The 22,012-nt window shown below is 36.8% G+C and overlaps 1 protein-coding gene across 1 annotated transcript in view; it reads left to right on the forward strand.

Annotated features, from left to right (window-relative positions):
• Nucleotides 1-22,012, forward strand: part of LOC141494253 (uncharacterized) — a 35,382-nt gene that overhangs the window by 5,031 nt on the left and 8,339 nt on the right. The window contains exons 6-17 of the mRNA XM_074195320.1: nucleotides 1,808-1,876; nucleotides 3,470-3,562; nucleotides 5,620-5,703; nucleotides 6,983-7,066; nucleotides 9,133-9,201; nucleotides 10,671-10,754; nucleotides 11,095-11,178; nucleotides 12,540-12,605; nucleotides 13,736-13,819; nucleotides 18,188-18,271; nucleotides 19,641-19,724; nucleotides 21,041-21,124. Of these exons, the coding sequence (XP_074051421.1) occupies nucleotides 1,808-1,876; nucleotides 3,470-3,562; nucleotides 5,620-5,703; nucleotides 6,983-7,066; nucleotides 9,133-9,201; nucleotides 10,671-10,754; nucleotides 11,095-11,178; nucleotides 12,540-12,605; nucleotides 13,736-13,819; nucleotides 18,188-18,271; nucleotides 19,641-19,724; nucleotides 21,041-21,124 (969 nt within the window). The remainder of the gene's footprint in view (nucleotides 1-1,807; nucleotides 1,877-3,469; nucleotides 3,563-5,619; nucleotides 5,704-6,982; nucleotides 7,067-9,132; nucleotides 9,202-10,670; nucleotides 10,755-11,094; nucleotides 11,179-12,539; nucleotides 12,606-13,735; nucleotides 13,820-18,187; nucleotides 18,272-19,640; nucleotides 19,725-21,040; nucleotides 21,125-22,012) is intronic.

The raw sequence follows: 22,012 nt of genomic DNA on the forward strand, positions 1-22,012 counted from the left end.
GGGTCCTTCCTTCTCTATCTTTTTTAAAATTGCATAAATTATTTTGTGATATATCTTGAGTCAACCATCTCTGCAAAGTATGTTCCTTTGCTGGGCACTGGAGTTCATTTCCAAATTCCAACTCTGAGATTAGACCTCAGCAGTCCCTTCATTTTCAGGATTCATTTGATTCTCCACATGCCATCATAGATTCATTTTTTCCTTCCAATCCTATAACTCAGCTTGATTCTTCAATGTAGGCCTCTTTGTTCACAATGGACAATAATAGACCAGAGCTTGTACATTTTTGGGAATTTCTTTTCATGGAAACCTCAATTATGGGGAAATATGGTATATATATATATATATATATATATATATATATATATATATATATATATATATTTACTTGCTTTTCTTTGCCTTGTGATATTTTTCTTGAGCCTAAGTGACTTACAAATGTTTGGTAAAGATTTCAGACTCTTAATTCCAAATGATTTTGTACTGAGTCCAGTTTTTAGAATCTTCATCTCTTTCCTTGGATATCCCTTACTTAAGCATAAATGCTCTCATAGTGTTTCCAGGTCTTGTTTTGATCACCTTTGACTTCATCTGGTCCTTTTCTTTTCTTTCCTTTCCTTTCCTTTTTTCTTTTCTTTTCTTTTCTTTCCTTTTTTCTTTTCTTTTCTTTTCTTTTCTTTTCTTTTTTCTTTCTTTCTTTTTTCTTTTCTTTCTTTTCTTTTTCCCTTTCCCTTTCCCTTTCCCTTTCCCTTTCCCTTTCCCTTTCCCTTTCCCTTTCCCTTTCCCTTTCCCTTTCCCTTTCCCTTTCCCTTTCCCTTTCCCTTTCCCTTTCCCTTTCCCTTTCCCTTTCCCTTTCCCTTTCCCTTTCCCTTTCCCTTTCCCTTTCCCTTTCCCTTTCCCTTTCCCTTTCCTTTCCTTTCCTTTCCTTTCCTTTCCTTTCCTTCTTGTCTTTTTTGCAAGGCAATGGGATTGAATGACTTGCCCAAGGTCACATAGCTAGGTAATTATAAACTGTCTAAGCCTGAATTTGAACTCAGGTCCTCTTGACTCCAGGGCTGGTACTTTATCCACTGTGCCACTGCTGCCCCTAACTTTGCAAATATCTATTCTAATTTCCATCTAAATTTAGAACTCTGTTGTCAGGTGTGAGAAAGATAGATAAAAAAAACCCTATGAGAGAGAGAGAGAGAGAGAGAGAGAGAGAGAGAGAGTTTTGACTTCAAAGAGAGACTCATGCTATTGCACTAGTAAATGGAAACAACTTGGAAATTTTACAACTTGGATCTTTTTTACAACTTGGATTTACGTTCTTGGATCTTTTTTTTTTATTTTTTCTAGCTGATAGCTTATGATTTAATCTGAAATGAAATTCAATCACATTAATTTCTCTGGTATCTGTGATCCTAAGCATTATCAATACTAACTCTAAAGGGAAGCAGCATAAAGACATCCCAGTGAAAACAATTTCCTATGAAGATTTTCTATTTCTAACTCCTCTTTCCCTCCAAAATCTTGATTGAAAGTAAAGAGCAGAGGTAACAGAATCCATAAACTGAGAACTTCTTTAAACAACTTTAAATTCTCCACATTCTTCAATTGTAAACACTCTATATTGTAGGGTAAGGCCACAGGTTTCAAAGAAATCATGGCCTGTGATCCATGCGATCTATGAGTGAGCACATTGGATCAGATCCTATTTCTTTTGTTCCTCTGAAGATTGTTTTTTAAACCTATTGTTTTCTTTTGAGTCATTTCATCCCCAGCTCAAACATGAGAATCATTTTTCTTCTCATTCTTGCTCTCTTAGCACCCACCCAGGAGACAACCACAAGTCAGTCAAAGACTTCTGAGGAGACGGATAAGAAGGGAAATGATGGTGAGTTGCTGTTTTTCTCAGCCACAGTTCCTTTCTTTTTTTTTTTAATCTTGGTTTTAAAATAGTAAAATCTATTCCTTGATAAATCTTGAATCAACCAACTCTCTGAAGTTCTTTCCTATGCTGAATACTGGACTTTATTTCCAAATCTTAACCCTGAGGCTAGACCTCAGAGAAGTTCCCTGAGTCTCCTGAGTTCCCCAGGTACCCCTTCATTTTCAGAATACTTTTGATTCTCTACATGCAATCATAAAGGCATTTTCCATCTAAATTCTATAGCTCTTAATTATTCTTTAAAATAGGTCTTCATAGTTACCATGAGACCTTAAGGGTCAATGACAGGCAGAAGTAGTGTACACTTTTGAGAATTTCTTTTCATGGAAACAATTATTGGAAATAAAGTGTGATTTCTCAAGGTTATCCATTTACTTGCCTTTCTTCTATTATGATATTTTTCTTCAGCCTGAATGACTTAAAAACAACCAGTATATTTCTTAGAGCCTTATTTCCAAATCATTGTGACCTACACTCAACATTTAGAGTCTTCTGAATTTTCATTTATTTCCCTAGATATTCCTTACATAAGACATAAATGCTCTCATAGAGTTTCCAGGTCTTGTCTTGATCTCCTTTGCCTTCTATCAATGTCTTTTACTTTTTAAATATCCCTCCCAGTTCCCATTGAAATTTAGTAGTCTCTACTCTTAAGAGGGAGAAAGATAGAACAAGAGATTGGTACTCTGAGAGAGAAAGAAAGGGTAAAAGACAGACAGTAAGGAAGTGGGGTTCTAACAAAAAGTCTCATTCCATTGCCCCAGTAAATGGAAACTTGATGTGGAACTAGAACATCTGAGTTTGTTACTTTATTGTTCATGTGGGTCTATATTTTTTTGGGGGGGGAAGGGGTATTATGTTTACTCTTTAACAAGAATATTTTAGTAATGTATAAAAAAACATTATTTGTACAAAATAAGAATAAATAAATAAATGGAACATCTGAGTTTGTCTTTGAATCTTTTTTATTTTTTTCTAGCTATATAGTTTATAATTTAATCTGAAATGAAATTAAAACATATATTAATCTCTCAGGTTTCTGTACTCCTAAGCATTATGAATACAATAGTTTAACATTCTAATCATAATAATTTCCTATTTAGATTTTCAATTCCCAAATCCTCTTTCCCTCCAAACTCTTGATTGAGAGGTAATACCATCCATAAGTTGAGAACTCCTTTTGATCTTCCTTACATTCACTGCATTGTCCAGTTGTGAACTCAAAAGGCATTAACCTACAAACCAAGAGGATCCATGAGAGACTGTGTAGGTTCATATCATGCTTCTTTCATTCCTCTGAAGATTAAAAATAGATTTTAGATATTTTTCGGGTCATTTCATTCCCAGCTCAAGCTTGAGAATTACTTTTTTAATTTAATTTTTGCAAGGCAATGGAGTGAATTGCCCAAGATCGCAGTGCTAAATAAGCATTAAGTGTCTGATGTCTGATTTGAACTCAGGTCCTCCTGACTCCAGGGCCAGAATTCTATCCATTTTTCCACCTAGCTGCCCTGGGAATCACTTTCCTTCTCTTTCTAGTTATCTCAGCACCCACCACACCAGAAACCACCCAGGAGACCCCTACAAGTCAGTTAAAGGCTTCTGAGGAGATGGATAAGAAGGTAACTCAAGGTGAGTTGATCTTTTTCTCAGTAAAGTGGACTTCCCTCTCTATTTCTTAAAATAACAAATTATTTTGTGATATATCTTGAGTCGACCATCTCTGAGAAGTAGCTTCCTTTGCTGGACACTGGAGTTTATTTCTAAAACCCAATACTGAGATTAGACCACAGCACTGAGTCTTTTGAGTCCTCCAAGTGCCTCTTCATTTTCAGAATTCTTCTGGTTTTCCATCCAGAATCTATAGCTCATCTTCAGTCTTCATTTTAGGCTTCTGTATTCATCATGAGGTCTTAAGAGTCATTGATAGAACAATATAAATTCATTTCAAGGTACCTTCAATTTTGACTTGATTCATAAAGGTTATACATTTTCTTGTCCTTTTTTTTATTCTGATTTTTTGAGTCTGACTGATTTATAAATGGCCAGTAAATGTTTGAGACTCTTGTTTTCCAAACTATTGTGACCTATGCCCAATTTTTAGAGTTTTCTGAATTTTCATATTTTTCCCCCTAGATATTCCTTTCTTAAGACATAAACACTCTCATAGTGTTTCCAGGGTTTGTCTTGATCTTTTCTTCTTTGACTTCTACCAATGCCCTTTACTTTTCAAATATCCATCCTAATCTCCATAAAAATTTATAACTCTCTACTCTTTTTTATTTATTTTTATTAAAGATATTATTTGAGTTTTACAATTTCCCCCAATCTTACTTCCCTTCCCCCACCCCCACCCCCACTGAAAGCAATCTGTCAGTCTTTACTTTGTTTCCATGTTGTACATTGATCCAAATTGAGTGTGATGAGAGAGAAATCATATCCTTTAGGAAGAGACAAAAAAGTCTAAGAAAAAACAAGATCTGACAATAAGATATCTGTTTTTTTTCCAAGTTAAAGGGAATAGTCTTTGAACTTTGTTCAAACTCCATGGCTCTTGATCTGGATACAGATGGCACTCTCCTTTGCAGAGAGCCCAAAATTGTTCCCGATTGTTGCACTGATGGAATGAATGAGTCCTTTAAGGTTGAACATCACCCCCATGTTGCTGTTAGGGTATACAGTGTTTTTCTGGTTCTGTTCATCTCACTCAGCATCAACTCATACAAATCCCTTCAGGCTTCCCTGAATTCCCATCCCTCCTGGTTTCTAATAGCACAACAGTGTTCCATGACATACATATACCCCAGTTTGCTAAGCTATTCCCCAGTTGAAGGGCATTTATTTGATTTCCAATTCTTTGCCACCACAAACAGGGCTGCTATAAATATTTTTGTACAAATGATGTTTTTACCCTTTTTTCATGATCTCTTCAGTAGTGGTTTTGCTGGGTCAAAGGGTATGCTCATTTTTGTTGCCCTTTGGGTATAAGAATTCTGTACTCTTAAAAGTGAGGAAAAATAGATGGAGAGAGAGAGAGAAAAAGAGAGAGAGAGAGAGAGAGAGAGAGAGACAGACAGACAGACAGACAGACAGACAGACAGCAAGGATGTAGAGCTCTAACAGAGAGACTCATTCCATTGCTTTAGTAAATGGAAAGTTGACTTTGAAATTGTCCATCTGGATTAGGCCTTGGATCTTTTTAATTGTCATTTTTTTCTATCTGCTTAGTTTATAATTTAATTGGAAATGATATTAAAACACATATTAATCTTTCAGTTGTCTTTGGTTCTAGGAATTACCAATAGAAATTCTAAAGTGATGCAACAGATTGATATGCCAATGAAAACAATTTCCTATTTAGATTTTCTATTCCTAACTCTTTTCCCTCCAAAATCCTGATTGAGAGGAAACAGAGAGGTAACAGAATTCATAAATTGAGAACTTCTTTACATACTTTATATTTTCTGCATTCTACAGTTATGAACACCCCACGTTTTCAGAGAAAGGCCATAGGCTTCAAAAGAATCATGGTCTGTGGTCCATATAATCTTTTAATGAAAACATTGGATCAGATCCTAATTCTTTTGTACCTTTGAAGATTTTTTTTCAAATCTATTGATTTCTTTTGGGTCATTTCAATCCCAGATCAAGCTTGGGAATCATTTTTCTTCTTTTTCTTGTTTTCTCAGCACCCACCACACCAGAAACGACCCAGAAAACCCCAACAAGTCAGTCAAAGACTTCTGATGAGACAGTTAAGAAGGTTACTGAAGGTGAGTTGCTTTTTCTCAACCTCTTTTTTAAATAACATAAACTATATTTTGATATATCTTGTGTCAACCAGCTCTCTGAAGTATCTTCCTCTGCTGGACAATAGAGATTATTTCCCAATTCCAACCCTGAGATTCGAAATCCCAATGTTAGCAAAATTTCCTGAGACTCCCAAGTCCCCCAACATACATTCATTTTCCATTCCAATCCTATAACTTGTCTTAATTCTTCAATTCCATACTCTTTGTTCTCAATGAGGCCATAAGGGTCAATAATAGCCCAGAGCATGCACATTTTTTGGGAATTTTTTTCATGGAAACTAGTTATGGGGAAATATGATGTAATTCCTCAAGTTTGTACATTTATTTGCCCTTTTTTCCATTGTGATTTTTTTGAGCCTGATTGAATTATAAATGTTCGTTTAGGGTTTCAGTCTCTTAATTCCATATCATTGGAACCTAAATCCAGTTTTTAGTCTTCTGTATTTTCATCTCTTTCCCTAGATATCTCACACATAAATACTCTCATAGTGTTTCTAAGTCATGTCTTGATCTCCCTTGACTTCTACCAATGCCTTTTTCTTTTTAAATATTTATCCTAATCTCCATCTAAATACAGAACTCTGCTTTTGAGGGTGAGAAAGATAAAAAAAAAAAAGATAGATAGACAGATAGACAGAAAGACAGGGAGACAGAGATAGACAGGTAGACAGAGGGACAGAGAGGATGTTGGTTTCAAAGAGAAAGACTCATTCTAGTGCTCTAGTAAATGGAAACAACTTGGAAATTTTACAGCTGGTTTTGGTGTTGACTCTCTTTCATCTTTTTTTTTTTCTAGGTGGTTAGTTTATGACTTAATCCAAAATAAAATTAAATCACATATTAATTTCTCAGGTACCTGTGTCTAAGGATTATCAATACTACCTCTAAAGGAAAGCAACATATCAACATTCCAGTGAAAATACTTTCCTATATGGATTATTTTTATTCACAACTCCACTTTCCTTCCAAAATTGATTGAGAGAAATAGAAAGTTAATATAATCTATAATCTTAGAATTTCTTTAAAGTACTTAAAATTCTCCACATGCTTCAATTGTAAACACTCCAAAGGCTTCAAAGGAATCATGGCCTGTGGTCCATACGATCCATGAGTGAACACCTTGGATCAGATCCTATTTCTTTTGTTCCTCTGAAGATTGTTTTTTAAACTTATTGATTTCTTTTGAGTCATTTCATTCCAAGCTCAAGCATGGGAATCACTTTCTTTCTTGCTTTTTCAGTACCCACCACACCAGAAACCACTCAGGAGACAGTAACAAGTCAGCCAAAGACTTCTGAGGAGATGGATAAGAAGATAACTGATGGTGAGTTGCCATTTTTCTCAGACAAAGGTCTTTGCCTCCATATCTTTCTTTTTGAATAACAAAAACTATTCCTTGATATATCTTGAATCAACCAGCTCTCCAAAGTAACTTCCTTTGCTGGATACTGGAGTTTATTTCCAAATCTCAATCCTGAGATTAGACCTCAGCAAAGTTTCCTGAGTTTCCTGAGTCCCCCCAGTGATCTTTCCTTTTTAGAATTCTTCCAATTCTTCACATGCCATCATAGATACATATTTCTTTTTTTAAAGCAATAGAATGTTTATTAAAGATATTATTTGAGTTTTACAGTTTTCCCCCAATCTTGCTTCCCTCCCCCCACCCCCACCCCACAGATAGCACTCCGTCAGTCTTTACTTTGTTTCCATGTTGTACCTCGATCCAAATTGGGTGTGATGAGAGAGAAATCATATCCTTAAAGAGAACAGAATTCTCAGAGGTAACCAGATCAAACCATAAGACATCTGGGTTTTTTTTCCGAATTAAAGGGAATAGTCCTTGTACTTTGTTCAAACTCCACAGCTCCTTATCTGGATACAGATGGTACTCTCCTTTGCAGACAGCCAAAAATTGTTCCCAATTGTTGCGCTGATGGAATGAGCAAGTCCTTCAAGGTTGAACATCACTCCCATGTTGCTGTTACGGTGTACAGTGTTTTTCTGGTTCTGCTCATCTCACTCAGCATCAGTTCATGCAAATCCCTCCAGGTTTCCCTGAAATCCCGTCCCTCCTGATTTCTAATAGAACAATAGTATTCCATGACATACATATACCACAGTTTGCTAAACCATTCCCCAATTGAAGGACATTTACTGGATTTCCAATTCTTTGCCACCACAAACAGGGCTGCTATAAATATTTTTGTACAAGTAATGTTTTTACCCTTTTTCCTCATCTCTTCAGGGTATAGACCCAGTAGTGGTATTGCTGGGTCAAAGGGTCATAGATACATATTTCATCCAAATCTTGTAACTCTTTTTGATTCTTCACAACAGGTCTTCATATTTACCATGAGGCCTTAGGGGTCAATGACAAGTGTGTGCATTTTTGTGGATTTCTTTTCATGGAAACCTCTCATTCATTGGGAAATATAGTGTGATTCATCAGAGTCACACATTTACTTGCCCTTCTTTTCATTCTGATATTTTCCTTGAGCCTGACTAACTTATAAGTGATTAATAATGTTTCAGACTCTTATTTCTAAATAATTGTAAACTATGCCTAATATTTGGAGTCTTCTGAATTTTCATCTCTTTCCTTAGATATCCCTTATTTAAGACATAAATGCTCTCATCATATTTCCAAGGCTTGTCTTGATCCCCTTTGACTTCTACCAATGTCTTTTACATTTTTAATAACATTTTGAATCTCCCTTGTAATTTAGAACTCTACTCTTAAGAGTGAGCAAGAAAGATAGATCAAGAGAATACACTGAGAGAGTAAGAGAGGGTGAAAGACAGTCAGCAAAAAAACGTGATTTTAGTAGATTGATTCTATTGCCCCAGTAAATGGAAACTTGATATGGAAATTGTACATTTAGATTTGTCTTTGGATCTCTTTCATATTTTCTTTTAACTGCTTAGTTTAGTATCTTGTCATAAATGAACTAAAATCACATATTAATCTCTTAGGAGTCTGTGCTTCTAAGCTTTATGAATACTAATTCTAAAGTGAAACAATTGTTCAACATTTCAATGAAAATAATTTACTATTTAGATTTTTCTATTCCCAAATTCTCTTTCCCTTCAAAATCTTATTGAGGGAAAATAGGCAGCACAATACATAAGCTGAAGACTTCTTTGATCTTTTTTACATTTGTTGCATGGTCCAGTTGTGAACACTCCATTTTTGCAGGGTAGGGCCACAGACTCAAAGGACATAAACCTGCAAACCAAGAGGATCCATGATAGACCATACAAGGTTCATATCCTACTCCTTTCAATCCTCTGAAGATTAAAAAAAGTTTATTGATTTTTCTGCCTCATTTCATTTCCAGTTCAAGCTTGAGAATCACTTATTTTCTTTCTCTTTTTTCCCTACCGCACCAGAAACCACCCAAGAGACCCCCACAAGTCAGCCAAAGACTTCTGAGGAAACAGATAAAAAGGTAACTGAAGGTGAGTTACTCTGTTTCTTAGATAAGGATCCTTCCCTTTCTATCACTTTTTAAAAAATAACATAAATTATTTTTTGATATATCTTGAGTTGACTAACACTTCCTTTGCTGGACACTGGAGTTGATTTCCAAAAACCCAACTCTTAGATTAGAAACTCAGCAAAGTTCCCTCAGATCCCTGAGTTCCTCAGGTGACCCTTCATTTTTAGAATTCTTCTGATTCTCCATATGTCATCATTGATGCATTGTCCATTCAAATACTCTACCGCTTTTTGATTCTTCAGTATAAGTCTCTGTATTCCCCATGAGGCTTAAGGCATCAATCACCAGGTCAGATCATAATACATTTTTGGGAAGTTCATTTCATGAAAACCTATAATTATGGGGAAATATGCTTTGATACATCAAGGTTGTAATATTAACTTGTCCTTATTTTCATTGTGATATTTTTCTTGAGCCTGGATAACTTATAAATGGTCAGTAAAGGTTTTAGATCTTATTTCCAAATCACTGTGACTTATTTTTAGGGTCTTCTGAATTTTCTTCTCTTTCCCTAGATATCCCTTACTTAAGCCTAAATGCTCTCATAGTGTTTTCAGGGCTTATCTTGATCCCCTTTTACTTTTCAAATATTTTTCTAAATCTCCCTCAAAATTTAGAACGCTTTATTCTTTTTTTTAAATTAAAATTAAAACTTTTTTTTATTTAGAAAGGTTTTATTTATTTTGAGTTTTACAATTTTCCCCCTAATCTTGCTTCCTTCCCCCCCGCAGAAGGCAGTTTGCTAGTCTTTACATCAGAACTCTCTATTCTTAAGAGTGAGAAAGATAGATCAAGAGTATGATTCAGAGAGAGAGAGAGAGAGAGAGAGAGAGAGAGAGAGAGAGAGAGAGAGAGAGAGAGCAACAAGGAGGATGAGGAGTTCTAATAAGGAGAAGGATTTCATTGCTCTCATAAATAGAAGCTTGGCTTGGAAATTGACTATCTGGATTTGACCTTGAATATTTTTTATCCCCTTTGCAACTGCCCAGTTTATAATTTAATCTGAAATTAAATTAAATCACATTACTCTCTCAGGTGATCGTGGGTCTACATATTATCAATACTGGTTCTAAAGGGAAATAATAATTTGATATCCCAATGAATCTAATTTCTTTTTAATTTTCTATTCCTAATTCCTTTTTCCCTCCAAAATCTTGATAGAAAATAAAGTGGTAATATAAACCATTACCTGAAAACCTCTTTAAACTACTTTATATTCTTTGTATTCTCCAGCTATATATGTTCCATAAATGCAGGGTAAGGAACAAGGATTCAAAGGAATTATGACTTGTGGTACATAGGATCTATGAGTGAACACTACTACTTTTGTTGCTCTGAAGATTTTTTTTCAAACCTACTGATTTCTTTTGGACCATTTTATTTACAACTCAAGGTTATAATCACTTTCCTTCTTTCTTGCTTTCTCAGTACCCACCACACCAGAAACCACCCAGGAAACCCCAACAAGTCAGCCAAAGGCTTCTGAGGAGACAGATAAGATGATAACTGAAGGTGAGCTGCTGTTTTTCTCAGTCACAGGTCCTTCTCTCTCTATGTTTTTTAAAAATAACATAAACTACTTTTTGATACATCTTGAATCAACCAACTTAACAAAGTGCCTTCTTTGGTTGGACACAGGAGTTTATTTCCAAATTCTAACCCTGTAATTAGACCTCAGAAAAAAGGAATCATGGTTTGTAGTCTATATGATCTATGCGTAAATACGTTGAATCAGACCCTATATCTTTTATTCCTCTGAACATTTTTTTCAAACCTATTGATTTCTTTTGGGTCATTTTATTCCCAATACAAGTATGGGAATAACTTTTCTTTTCTGTCTTGTTTTTCTCAGCACCTACCACACTAGAAACCACTCAGGAGACCCCAATAAATCAGCCAAAGACTTCAGAAGAGATGGTTAGGAAGGTAACTGAAGGTGAGTTGCTCTTTTTCTCAGCCACTCTATTTTTTTAAATAACAAAAATATTTCTTTGATAAATCCAGAGTCAACCAATTCTCTCTTATATTCCTTTGCTAGACCCTGGAGTTTATTTCCAAATCCCAAACCTGTGATTAGAACCTCAACAAAGTTCTCTGAGTCCCATGAGTCCCCCAGGTGCTCCTTCTTTTTCAGATCTTCTGATTCTCCACATGTCATCATAGATTTGTTTTCCTTCCAAATTCTATAGCTATTCTTGATTCTTCAAAATGAACTTTGTTCACAGTAGGCCTTAAGGGTCAATAACAGGCAAGAGCATGTACATGTTGGGCAATTTCTTTCATGGAAACTCACAGTTATCGAGAAATATGGTATGATTCATCAAGGTTGCACATTTACTTGCCCTTCTTTTCATTGTGACATTTTTCTTGTGTGTGACAGAATTATAAATGGTCAGTAAAGGATTAAAGTTCTTATTTCCAAATCATTGTGACCTATGACCAATTTTTAGAACCTTCTGAATATTCATTTCTTTCCCTAGATATCCCTTACTTAAGCCATAAATGCTCTCATAGTATTTTCAGGTCTTGTCTTAATCCCCTTTGACTGTGCAACTTTTCAAATATCTATCCTAATCTCCATCTAAATTTAGCACTTTCTGAGTGTGAGAAAGATAGATCAATAAATACAAGGAAAGAGAGAGAGAGAGAGAGAGAGAGAGAGAGAGAGAGAGAGACAGACAGACAGACAGACAGACAGACAGTAAAGATATGAAGTTTTATCAGAGACTCATTTCATTGCTTTAGTAAATGGAAACAATTTGAAAATTGTCCATCTGGATTGGGTCTTGTATCTTTTTCATCATCCCCCCCCAGCTCCTTAGTTTGTAATTTAATCTGAAATGAAATTTAATCACATATTAATCTCTCTCAGGTGTCTGTGGTTCTAAACATTATCAATATTAATTCTAAAGTGAAGTAATAGTTCAACATTCCAATGAAAATAATTTCCTAATTAACTTCTTTATTCTCAATTCCTCTTTTCCTTCAAAAAAACTGATTGAGAGGAAATAGAAAGGTAACACAAGATATAAACTGAGAACTTCTTTATACATCTTTGCATTCTTTGCATTCTCCAGTTGTGAACAATCCATAGATGTAGGGTAAGGTCACAGGCTTCAAAGGATGCCTGGCCTATGGTCCATACAATCCATGAGTAAACACAATGGATCGAATCCAATTTCTTTTGGTGCTCTGAAGATTTTTTTCAAACCTATTTATTTATTTTGAGTCATTTTATCATTTTATTCCCAACCCAAGCATGGGAATCACTTTTCTTCTCTTTCTTTTTCTTACCAGAAATAACCCAGGAAACCCCAAATATTCCAAAGACTTTTGAGGATTCTGATAAGAAGGTAAATGAAGGTGAGTTGCTCTTTTTCTCAGCCTTTCTATCTTTTTTTTTTATAACAAAAACTATTCCTTGATATATTCTAAATCAACCAAGCTTCCTTTGAGGGACACTGGAGTTTATTTCCAATTCCTAACGCTGAGAGTAGACCTCAGCAAAGTTCCCTGAGTTCTCTGACTCCCCAAGGTACCCCTTCATTTTCAGAATTCTTCTGTTTATCCACATGCCATCATAGATTTATTTCCCATCCCAATCCTAAAGCTCATCTTGTTTCTTCAATATAAGCCTCTTTGTTCACAATGAGGCCTTAAGGGTCAATGACAGGCCAGAGCATGTACATTAAAAAAAAATATTTATTTAAGGAAATGGAGTTAAGTGTTGCCAAGGTCCAGCTAGATAATTATGTCTGAGATCAGATTTGAACTCAGGGCCTCCTGATTCCAGGGCTTGTCTCTATCTACTGTGCCACCTAGCTGCCCCAGAGCATGTACAATTTGGGGAATTTCTTTTCATTGAAACCCACCATTATGGAGAAATATGATGTGATTCCTCAGTGTTATACATTTACTTGCCCTTCTTTTCAATATGATACTTTCCTTGATTCTGACTAAATTATAAATGGCACTAAAAGTTTCATACTCTTATTTCCAAATTATTGGGACCTAAGTCAAATTGTTAGAGACTTCTGAATTTTTGTTTCTCTCCCTAAATATCCCTTATTTAAAGACATAAATGTTCTCCTAGTATTTCCAGAATTCTCTTTAACTTTCCAATGTCTTTCAATTTTCAAATATCTATCCTAATGTCCGGTCAAATTCATCACTTTCTGCTATGAAGTGTGAGAAAGACAGATAAAAAAAATAAAATCAATACATTGGGGGAGAGAGAGAGAGAGAGAGAGAGAGAGAGAGAGAGAGAGAGAGAGAGAGAGAGAGAGAGAGAGAGAGAGAGAGAGAGAGAGAGAGAGAGAGAGAGAGAGAGGCAGAGAGGATGTTGACTTCAAAGACTCATTCTACTGCTCTAGTAAATGGAAATTTGACTATGAAATTTTACAACAGTTTTTTTTAAACCCACTGATTTCTTTTGATTCATTTCATTTCCAGCTCGAACTCAGAATCATTTTTCTTCTTTCTTACTTTCTCAGCACCCACCACACCAGAAACCACCCAGGGGACAGCAACAAGTCAGCCAAAGGCTTCTGAGGAGACAGATAAGAAGGGAACTAACAGTGAGTTGCTGTTTTTCTCGGTCCCTCTATATCTTTTTTTTTTTTTAGGTATCTATTTTTTTATTTTTATTTTTTTTGTTTTATTTTATTTTATTTTAATTCTCATTTTGTACAATTTTTTTTACATTAATAAACAAAGAGTAAACAAAATACCCCCCCCCCCCCCCCCGCCAGGAATATAGACTTGCTTGGGTGATAAAGTAAAGGGGAGAGAAAAAAAATTAAAATTAAAAAAATAATAGTAATAATTGTAGGTATGGCCAGGTGGCTCAATGGACGAAGCATCAGCCCTAGAGCTATGAGCACCTGAGCCCACATCCAACCCGGTAGACCCAACAATCACCCAGCCGTGTGACATGCAAGCCACCCGATCCCCACTGCCCTGCAAAAATCAAAAAGAAGAAAAAAAAAGACCTAAAATAAAATAAAATAGTAATCATAGTAGGGGTGGCTGGGTGGCAGACAGAGCATTGGCCCTTGAGCCAGGAGCACCCGGGTCCAAATCCGACCTCAGACACCTAAAGATCACCCTGCTGTGCGGCCCCAGGCAGGCCACCCAGCCCCATTTGCCCTGCACCCTCCCCCAAATAATAATAATAAAAAATGTGCTTCAGTCTTTGTTCCAACACCAACAACTCTGTCATGGGTGGATTGCATTCTTTATGGTAAGTCCATCGCATAAGTTGCTTCCATATTTTTCCAACATTGCCATTGCTGATCGCAACTCCCTCCTTTCTTATTTCTCCACTACCATGTACTATATTTTCTCTCTCCTTTCACTCTGACTCTGCTGTAGGGTTGCTGAGTGGCGCAGCAGACAGATCCCTGGTCCTGGGGCCAAGAAGCCCTGAGCCCGCATACCACCCCTTAGGCCCAGAATCCACCTGGCCATATGGTCCTGGACAGGCCTTCCAATCCCAGCCACTTGCAAGAAGTAAAACAGAAAATGTGTTTTATCTGACCACTCTTCCCGCCATGGTCCATCCTCTCCTCCTTTATTCACATCCCCACCCCTTCCCCCTGCTCCCCTCTCCTTCTTACTCCAGATGTCCTTCCCCCTTGCCTCCCCCCTTCCATATCATTGCAATAGCTCATTGTAATAAAGAAATAAACTTATTATATGAAATATCTTGGCCTGTTTCCCCTCTCCTTTTTCTTTCTCCCATTACATTTCCCTTTTTTCTATTGACTCCATTTTTACACCATATTTCATCTTCAAATTCAGCTTTCTCCTGTGCTTCAACTATAAAAACTCCCTCTACCTGCTCTATTACTGAGAAGGTTCATATGAGTATTATCAGTGTCATTTTTCTATGCAGGAATACATGCAGTTCATCATCATTAAGTCCCTCATATTTTTCCCCTCTCCTCCAATCTCCATGCTTCACCTGAGTCCTGTATCTGAAGATCAAACCTTCTGTTCAGCTCTGGCCATTCCAAAAGGAACATTTGAAATTCCCCTGGTTCATTGAAAGTCCATCTTTTTCCCTGGAAGAGGACATTCAGCCTTGCTGAGTAGTTCATTCTTGGCTGCATTCTAAGCTCTTTTGCCTTCCAGTATATTATATTCCAAGCCCTATGAGCTTCCAGTGTAGTTGCTGCTAAGTCCTGTGTGATCCTGACTGCAGCTCCATGATATTTGAACTGTGTCCTTCTGGTTGCTTATAATATTTTCTCCTTGACTTGGGAGTTCTGGAACTTGGCTATAATATTCCTAGGGGTTTGTTTTTTGGGATCTCTTTCTCGGGGGGAATCAGTGGATTCTCTCCATTTCTATTGTGCCATCTGCTTCTAGGATATCAGGGCAATTTTCCTGTAGTAATTCTTTGAAAATGATGTCAAGGCTCTTTTCCTGATCATGACTTTCAGGTATTCCAATAATTTTTAAATTATCTTTCCTAAGTCTGTTTTCTATATCAATTGTTTTTTCAATGAGATATTTCACATTTTCTTCTAATTTTTCATTTTTTTGGTTTTGAAGTATTGATTCCTGATTTCTGTTAAATTCATCAATCTCCCTGAATTCTATTCTTTGTCTGAAGGATTTGTTCTCCTCAGAGAGTTTTCTTATCTCTTTTTCCATCTGGCCAATTTTGCTTTTTAAGGCATTCTTCTCCTCCATAACTTTTTGAACTGTTTTATCCATTTGACCTAAGCTGGTTTTTAGCATGCTATTTTCTTCAGCATTTTTTTTGGATTTCCTTGACTAAGCTGCTGACTTCATTTTCATGTTTTTCCTGCATCTCTCTCTCCTTTCTTTTCCCAGTTTTTCTTCTAACTCCCTCATTTGATTTTCATAGCCTGAGCCCAATTTCTGTTTTTCTTGGAGTCTTTAGATGTAGGAGTTTGTGCTTCCTCATCTTCAGACTGAGTATTTTGATCCTTCCTGGCCTCATATGCAAATATTTCTCAATGGTGTTCCTCTTATTTTTCTGCTTGCTCATTTTCCTAGCCTGGGCCTGGTTTGGGGGTGCTTCCTGAGCTTTTGGGACAATCCCAGAAGGGTCTCAGTGTGTGAGGCTCTGTCCTCCCTTCTGGTCTGTGAATGACCATATGAGCCCCCCTCTGCCATGGGGCTGACGTGGGGGGGGCCCTGTTGTTCTATGGGGGGGCCTAGACTGGGATCAGGATCTGAATGTGGTTAGAGCCCCAGAGTCCTGTTCCAGGGGCAGAGGACAGAGCTCTGTAGTCTTCTCTCTCTCTTCTCTCCCCTCTCTCAGCTCAATGGGCTCATGCCTTGGAGGCTCCTGCTTACCGGCTCCACCTGCTTCTGTTCCTGTATCTGGGCTGCCGAAAGACCAGTTGCTTGCTGTGTGCCCTGAGGGCTGGGCTCCACATATTCACTCTGGCAGAGGTCCCCCGCTGTTCCCCCACTTTGTGCCCAGTGACCCTCCCTGGGGTGTAGCTCAGGAAACTCCCCCGCTGCTGTGAGCTGCCACTCCCAGCACCCTGGGGCTGCCTCTGGGAGGCTGAAGTTCTTTTGCTCTGGTGGGCCACCACTCTGGTGGGCCGCCCCTCCAACCCCGGGGAGCAGAGCCTTTCTGCTCTTTTCCAGGTTACCTTGAGTAGGAGAACTGCCTCGCTGGGTCCCTCTGTGGGTTCTGTCTCTCTAAAGTTTAGTTAGAGTCCTTAGTTTCAAGTTTTATCAGAGAGCGCCTAAGACTCGATCCCTTCTTGTCGCCATCTTGGCTCCACCCCTATATCTTTTTTTAAAATAACAGAAATTATTCCTTGATGTATATTTATATACATATATGTATATGTGTATTCATATATTTACATATATAAGATTTATATATATATATATGTATATATACTGAATCAATCAGTTCTCTGAATTGCCTTTTTTTACTGGACACTAGAATTTATTTGCAAATCCCAATCATGAGATTTGGCCTCAGGAAAGTTCCCTAAGTCTTCTGAATCCCCCAGGTGCCCCTTCATTTTCGGAATTCTTTTGATTCTCTACATGCCCATCATTGATGCACTTTCCATCCAAATCCTATAACTCTTCTTCATTCCAAAATACAGGTCTCCATAAGGCCTTAAAGGTCAATGACAGGTAGGAGCAGGCACATTTTGGGGAATTTCTTTTCATAGACATTCCATAGATGAGATGTAAATACTCCCATAGTGTTTCCAGGTCTTGCCTTGATGTCCTTTGACTTCTACCAATGTCCTTTACTTTTCAAATATTTATCAAAAAATTCAAAATTTAGAATTTTCTACTCTTAAGAGTGAGAAACATAGATCAAGAGAACAATATGTTGAAAGAGACAGAGAGAGAGGGAGGAAGTCGGTAAGAATTTGGAGTTCCGAGAGAGACTCATTCCAATGCTCCAGTAAATTGAAATGACTTTGGAAATTGTGCATCTGATTGGTCCTTCGATATTTTTCATCTTTTTTTCCAACTGCCTGGTTTATGGTTTAATGTATAATGAAATGAAATCACATATTAATCTCTCAGATGTCTGTGGTTCTGATGTTTTTCAATACCAACTTTAAAGGGAAGCAACAATTTAACATTCCAATGAAAATAATTTCCTATTTAGATTTTCTATTCCCAACTCTTCTTTCCCTCCAAAAATCTTAACTGAGAGAAAATAGTGAGGTAACTTGAGAACTTTTTAAAACTACTTTTCATTCTCTGCATTCTGCAGTTGTGAACTCTCCATATTAGTAGGATAAGACCATTGCCTCAAAGGACAAAAGCTGCAAACCAAGAGGATCCATGAGAGGCCATATTGGATCAGATCCTGCTTCTTTCATTCCTTTGAACATTAAAAAAGACCTATTGATTTCTTTTGGGTCATTTCATTTCCAGCTCAAGCATAGGAATCACTTTTCTTCTCTTTTTTACTTTCTCAGAACCTACCACACCAGAAACCACCCAGGAGACCCCAACAAGTCAGCCAAAGACTTCTGAAGAGACTGATAAGATGATAACTGAGGGTGAGTTGCTCTTTTTCTAAGTCAGGGCTCCTTCCCTCTATATCTTTCTTTTTTAAAATAACAATCCATTCTTTGATATATCTTGAATTAATCAGCTCTCTGAGATTGGACAACAGCAAAGTTCCCTGAGTCTCCTGCGTCCCCCCAGGTACCCCTTCATTTTCAGAATTTTTCTCATTCTCCACTTGCTATCATAGATGCATTTTCCTCCAAATCCTATAGTCCTTGATTCTGCAATATAGACCTCCATGTTCACCATGAGGCCTTAAGGGTCAATGACAGGCTGAATTATCTACATTTCTGTGAATTTTTTTTTCATAGAAACCCACAATTAAGTGGGGAATATGAAGTGAATCCTCAAGGTAGTTCATTTACTTGTCTTTCTTTTCAATCTGATATTTTTCTTGAGTCTGACTTATAAATGACCAGTAATTATTTATGACTCTTATTTCCAAATCATTGTGGCCTATGCCCAATTTTTTTTTCTTCTGCATTTTCATTTCTATCCTCAGATATCCCTTTCTTAAGACCTCTCATAGTTTCTAGGCTTTGTCTTGATTCCCTTTGATTTCTACTGATGTCCTTTTTTTAAAAAAAATAAATATCCATCTAATCTCCTTTGAAAGTTAGATCAATACATTATGAGAAAGGAAGAGAGAGAGAGAGAGAGAGAGAGAGAGAGAGAGAGAGAGAGAGAGAGAGAAAGAGAGAGAGCCAGAGAATGCCAGAGAATGCCAGAGAGTGCCAGAGAGTGCCAGAAAGAGCCAGAGAGAGGGAAAAAGACAGGCAGAGAGGATGTAGGGTTCTTACAGAGAAACTCATCCCATTGCTCTAATAAATGACTTGAAAATTGTCCATCTGGATTGGTCCTTGTAACATTTTCATCTTTTTTCCCCCTAGCTGTTGAGTTTATAATTTAGTTTGAAATTAAATTATATCACATTATAATTTCTTTGGTATCTATGATTTTAAACATTATCAGTACTAACTCTAATGAGTTGCAACATATTGATATTCCAGTGAACATATTTTTCTATTTAGATTTTCCATTTCAGACTCTTCTTTCCCTCCAAAATCTTGATTGGGAGGAAATAGAGAGGCAACACAATCCATAAATTGAGAACTTATTTGAACTTTTTTAAATTTTCTGCATTTCCCAGTTAGACATCCCAAATTTGCAGGATAGGGCCACAGACTCAAAGGGCATAAACTTGCAGACCAAGAGAATCCATGAGGGACCATGTTAGACCAGATCCAGCTTCTTTCATTCCACTGGAGATTAAGGGGAAAATCCTATTGTTTTCTTCTGGGTCAATTCATTCCCAGCTCAAGTTTAGATTCACTTTTCTTCTCTGTATTGGTTTTTCAGCACCCACCACACCAGAAATAATCCAGGAGACCACAACAAGTCAGTCAAAGACTTTAGAGGAGATGGATATGATGGTAACTGAAGGTGAGCTGCTGTTTTTTTTTTTTAGTCATTTCCTTCCCTCTCTATCTTTTTATTTTTTAAATAACATAAACCATTCTTTGATATATCTTGAGTCAACTAAGCCTCCAAGGTACCTTCCTTTGCTGGACACTGGAGTTTATTTCCAAAACTCAATCCTGAATTTAGATGTCAGCAATATTCCCTGAGTCTCCCCAGTCCTTTCATTTTTAGCATTCTTCTCCACATGCCATCATAAGCATTTTCCCATCCAAATCCTATAGCACTTCTTGATTCATTATAGGCCTCCATATTCACCACGAGGCCTTAAATGGTCTATGACAGACTAGTACATATTCATTTTCGGAAATTTCTTTTCAGTGGAAACCCACAATTATGGGGAAATATGGTGTGATTGGTCAAGGCTGTTCATTTACTTGTCCTTAATTTCACTGTGATATCTTTCTTGGGCTTGAATGACTTATAAATGACTGGAAAATGTTTTAGAATCTTAGTTCCAAATCATTGTGATCTATGCTTAAGTTTTTAGCTTCTGAATTTTCACCTTTTCCCCTAGACATCCCATAGGTAAAACATGAATCTCTCATCATCTTTCTAGGTTTTACCTTGATCTACTTTGTCTTCTATCAGTGGCCTTTACTTTTCAAATATTTATCCTAATCTCCATGGAAATTCAGAGTTCTCTATTCCTTAAAGTGAGAAAGCTAGATAGGTCAAGAGAGCAATACATTGAAAGAGACAGAGAGAGGGAAAAAGACAGACAGTGAGGATATGGGGTTCTAATAGACTCATTTCATTGCTCTAGTAAATTCACACTTGACTTGAAACTTGCATATCTAGATTGATCCTTGAATCTTTTCCATTTTCTTCTGGTTGCTTAGTTTATAATTTAATTAGAAATGAAATTAAATCCCATATTCATCTTTCAGATATCTGTGGTTCTAAGGATGATCAATACTAACTCTAAAGGGAATCAACAGTTCAACTTTCCAATTAAAATAATTTTCTATCTAGATTTTTCATTTCTGACTCCTCTTCCCTCCAAAATCTTGATTGAGAGGAAATAATAACACAATCCATAATCTGAGAATTTTTCACCTTTGTTTATATTTAGAGTAGTGAACACTCTAAATTTGCTGAGTAAGGCAAGAGGCTCAAAGGAAATAAACTTGGAAACCAAGAGGATACATGAGAGACCATATTGGATCAGATTTTGCTTCTTTCTTTCCTCCGGAGATAAAACATTCTATTTTTTTCTGAGTTATTCCATTCCAAGTTCAGGCTTGGATTCACTTTTCTTCTTTGTCTTGGTTTTTCAGAACCCACCACACCAGAAAACAGCCAGGAGACTCCAACAAGTCAACCAAAGACTTCTGTGGAGATGAATGAGATGGTAACTGAAGGTTAGTTGTTTTTCTCAGCCAGGGATCTTTCCCTCTCTACCTTTTTTTTTTTGGTTGTTAAATAAGATAAACCATTTTTTGATTAGTCTTAGTCAATCAACTCTCTGAAATACCTTCCTTGCTGGACACTGGAGTTTATTTCCAAAACCCAATCCTGAATTTAGATCTCAGCAAAGTTCCCTGAGTCTTCTGAGTGCCCCAGGTCCCCCTTCATTTTTTGAATTCTTCTGATTCTTTACATGCCACCATAGATGCTTTTTCCATTCAAAACCTACAACTCTTTTTGATTCTTCAATATAGGCCTCCATATTCACCATGAGACTGTAAGGGTCAATTACAAACCTGAGCATCTATATTTTTAGTTATTTCTTTTCAGTGGAAATCCATAATTATGTGGAAGTACTGTGTGATTCATCAAGGTTGTTCATTTACTTGTCCTTCTTTTCATTCTAATATCTTTCTTGAGCCTGACTGACCTTATAAGTGACCAGAAAAAAAGTTTTAGAGTCTTATTTCCAAATCATTGTGACCCAATCCCAATTTTGAGGGATTTTTGAATTTTCATCTTTCCCTAAACATCTCTTAGATAAGACATAAATGCTAAAATAATATTTTTTCAAGCCTTGTCTCGATCCCCTTTGACTTCTACCAATGTCTGTTATTTTCAAATATTCATCCTAATCTCCATTAAAATTTCTATTCTTAACAGGAAGAAAGATAGGTAGCTCAAGAGATACATTGAGTGAGAAAGGAAGAAAGACAGACAGCAAGGATGTGGGGTTCTAATAGAGAGACTCATTCCATTGCTCTAGTAAATTAAAATGACTTGGAATGTATACATTTGGATTGGTCCTTGGATGTTTTTCATCTTTTTTTCCCTAACTACTT

Source organism: Macrotis lagotis, chromosome 7 (assembly GCF_037893015.1).
Source record: "Macrotis lagotis isolate mMagLag1 chromosome 7, bilby.v1.9.chrom.fasta, whole genome shotgun sequence".
Taxonomy (NCBI): Eukaryota; Metazoa; Chordata; class Mammalia; order Peramelemorphia; family Peramelidae; genus Macrotis; species Macrotis lagotis.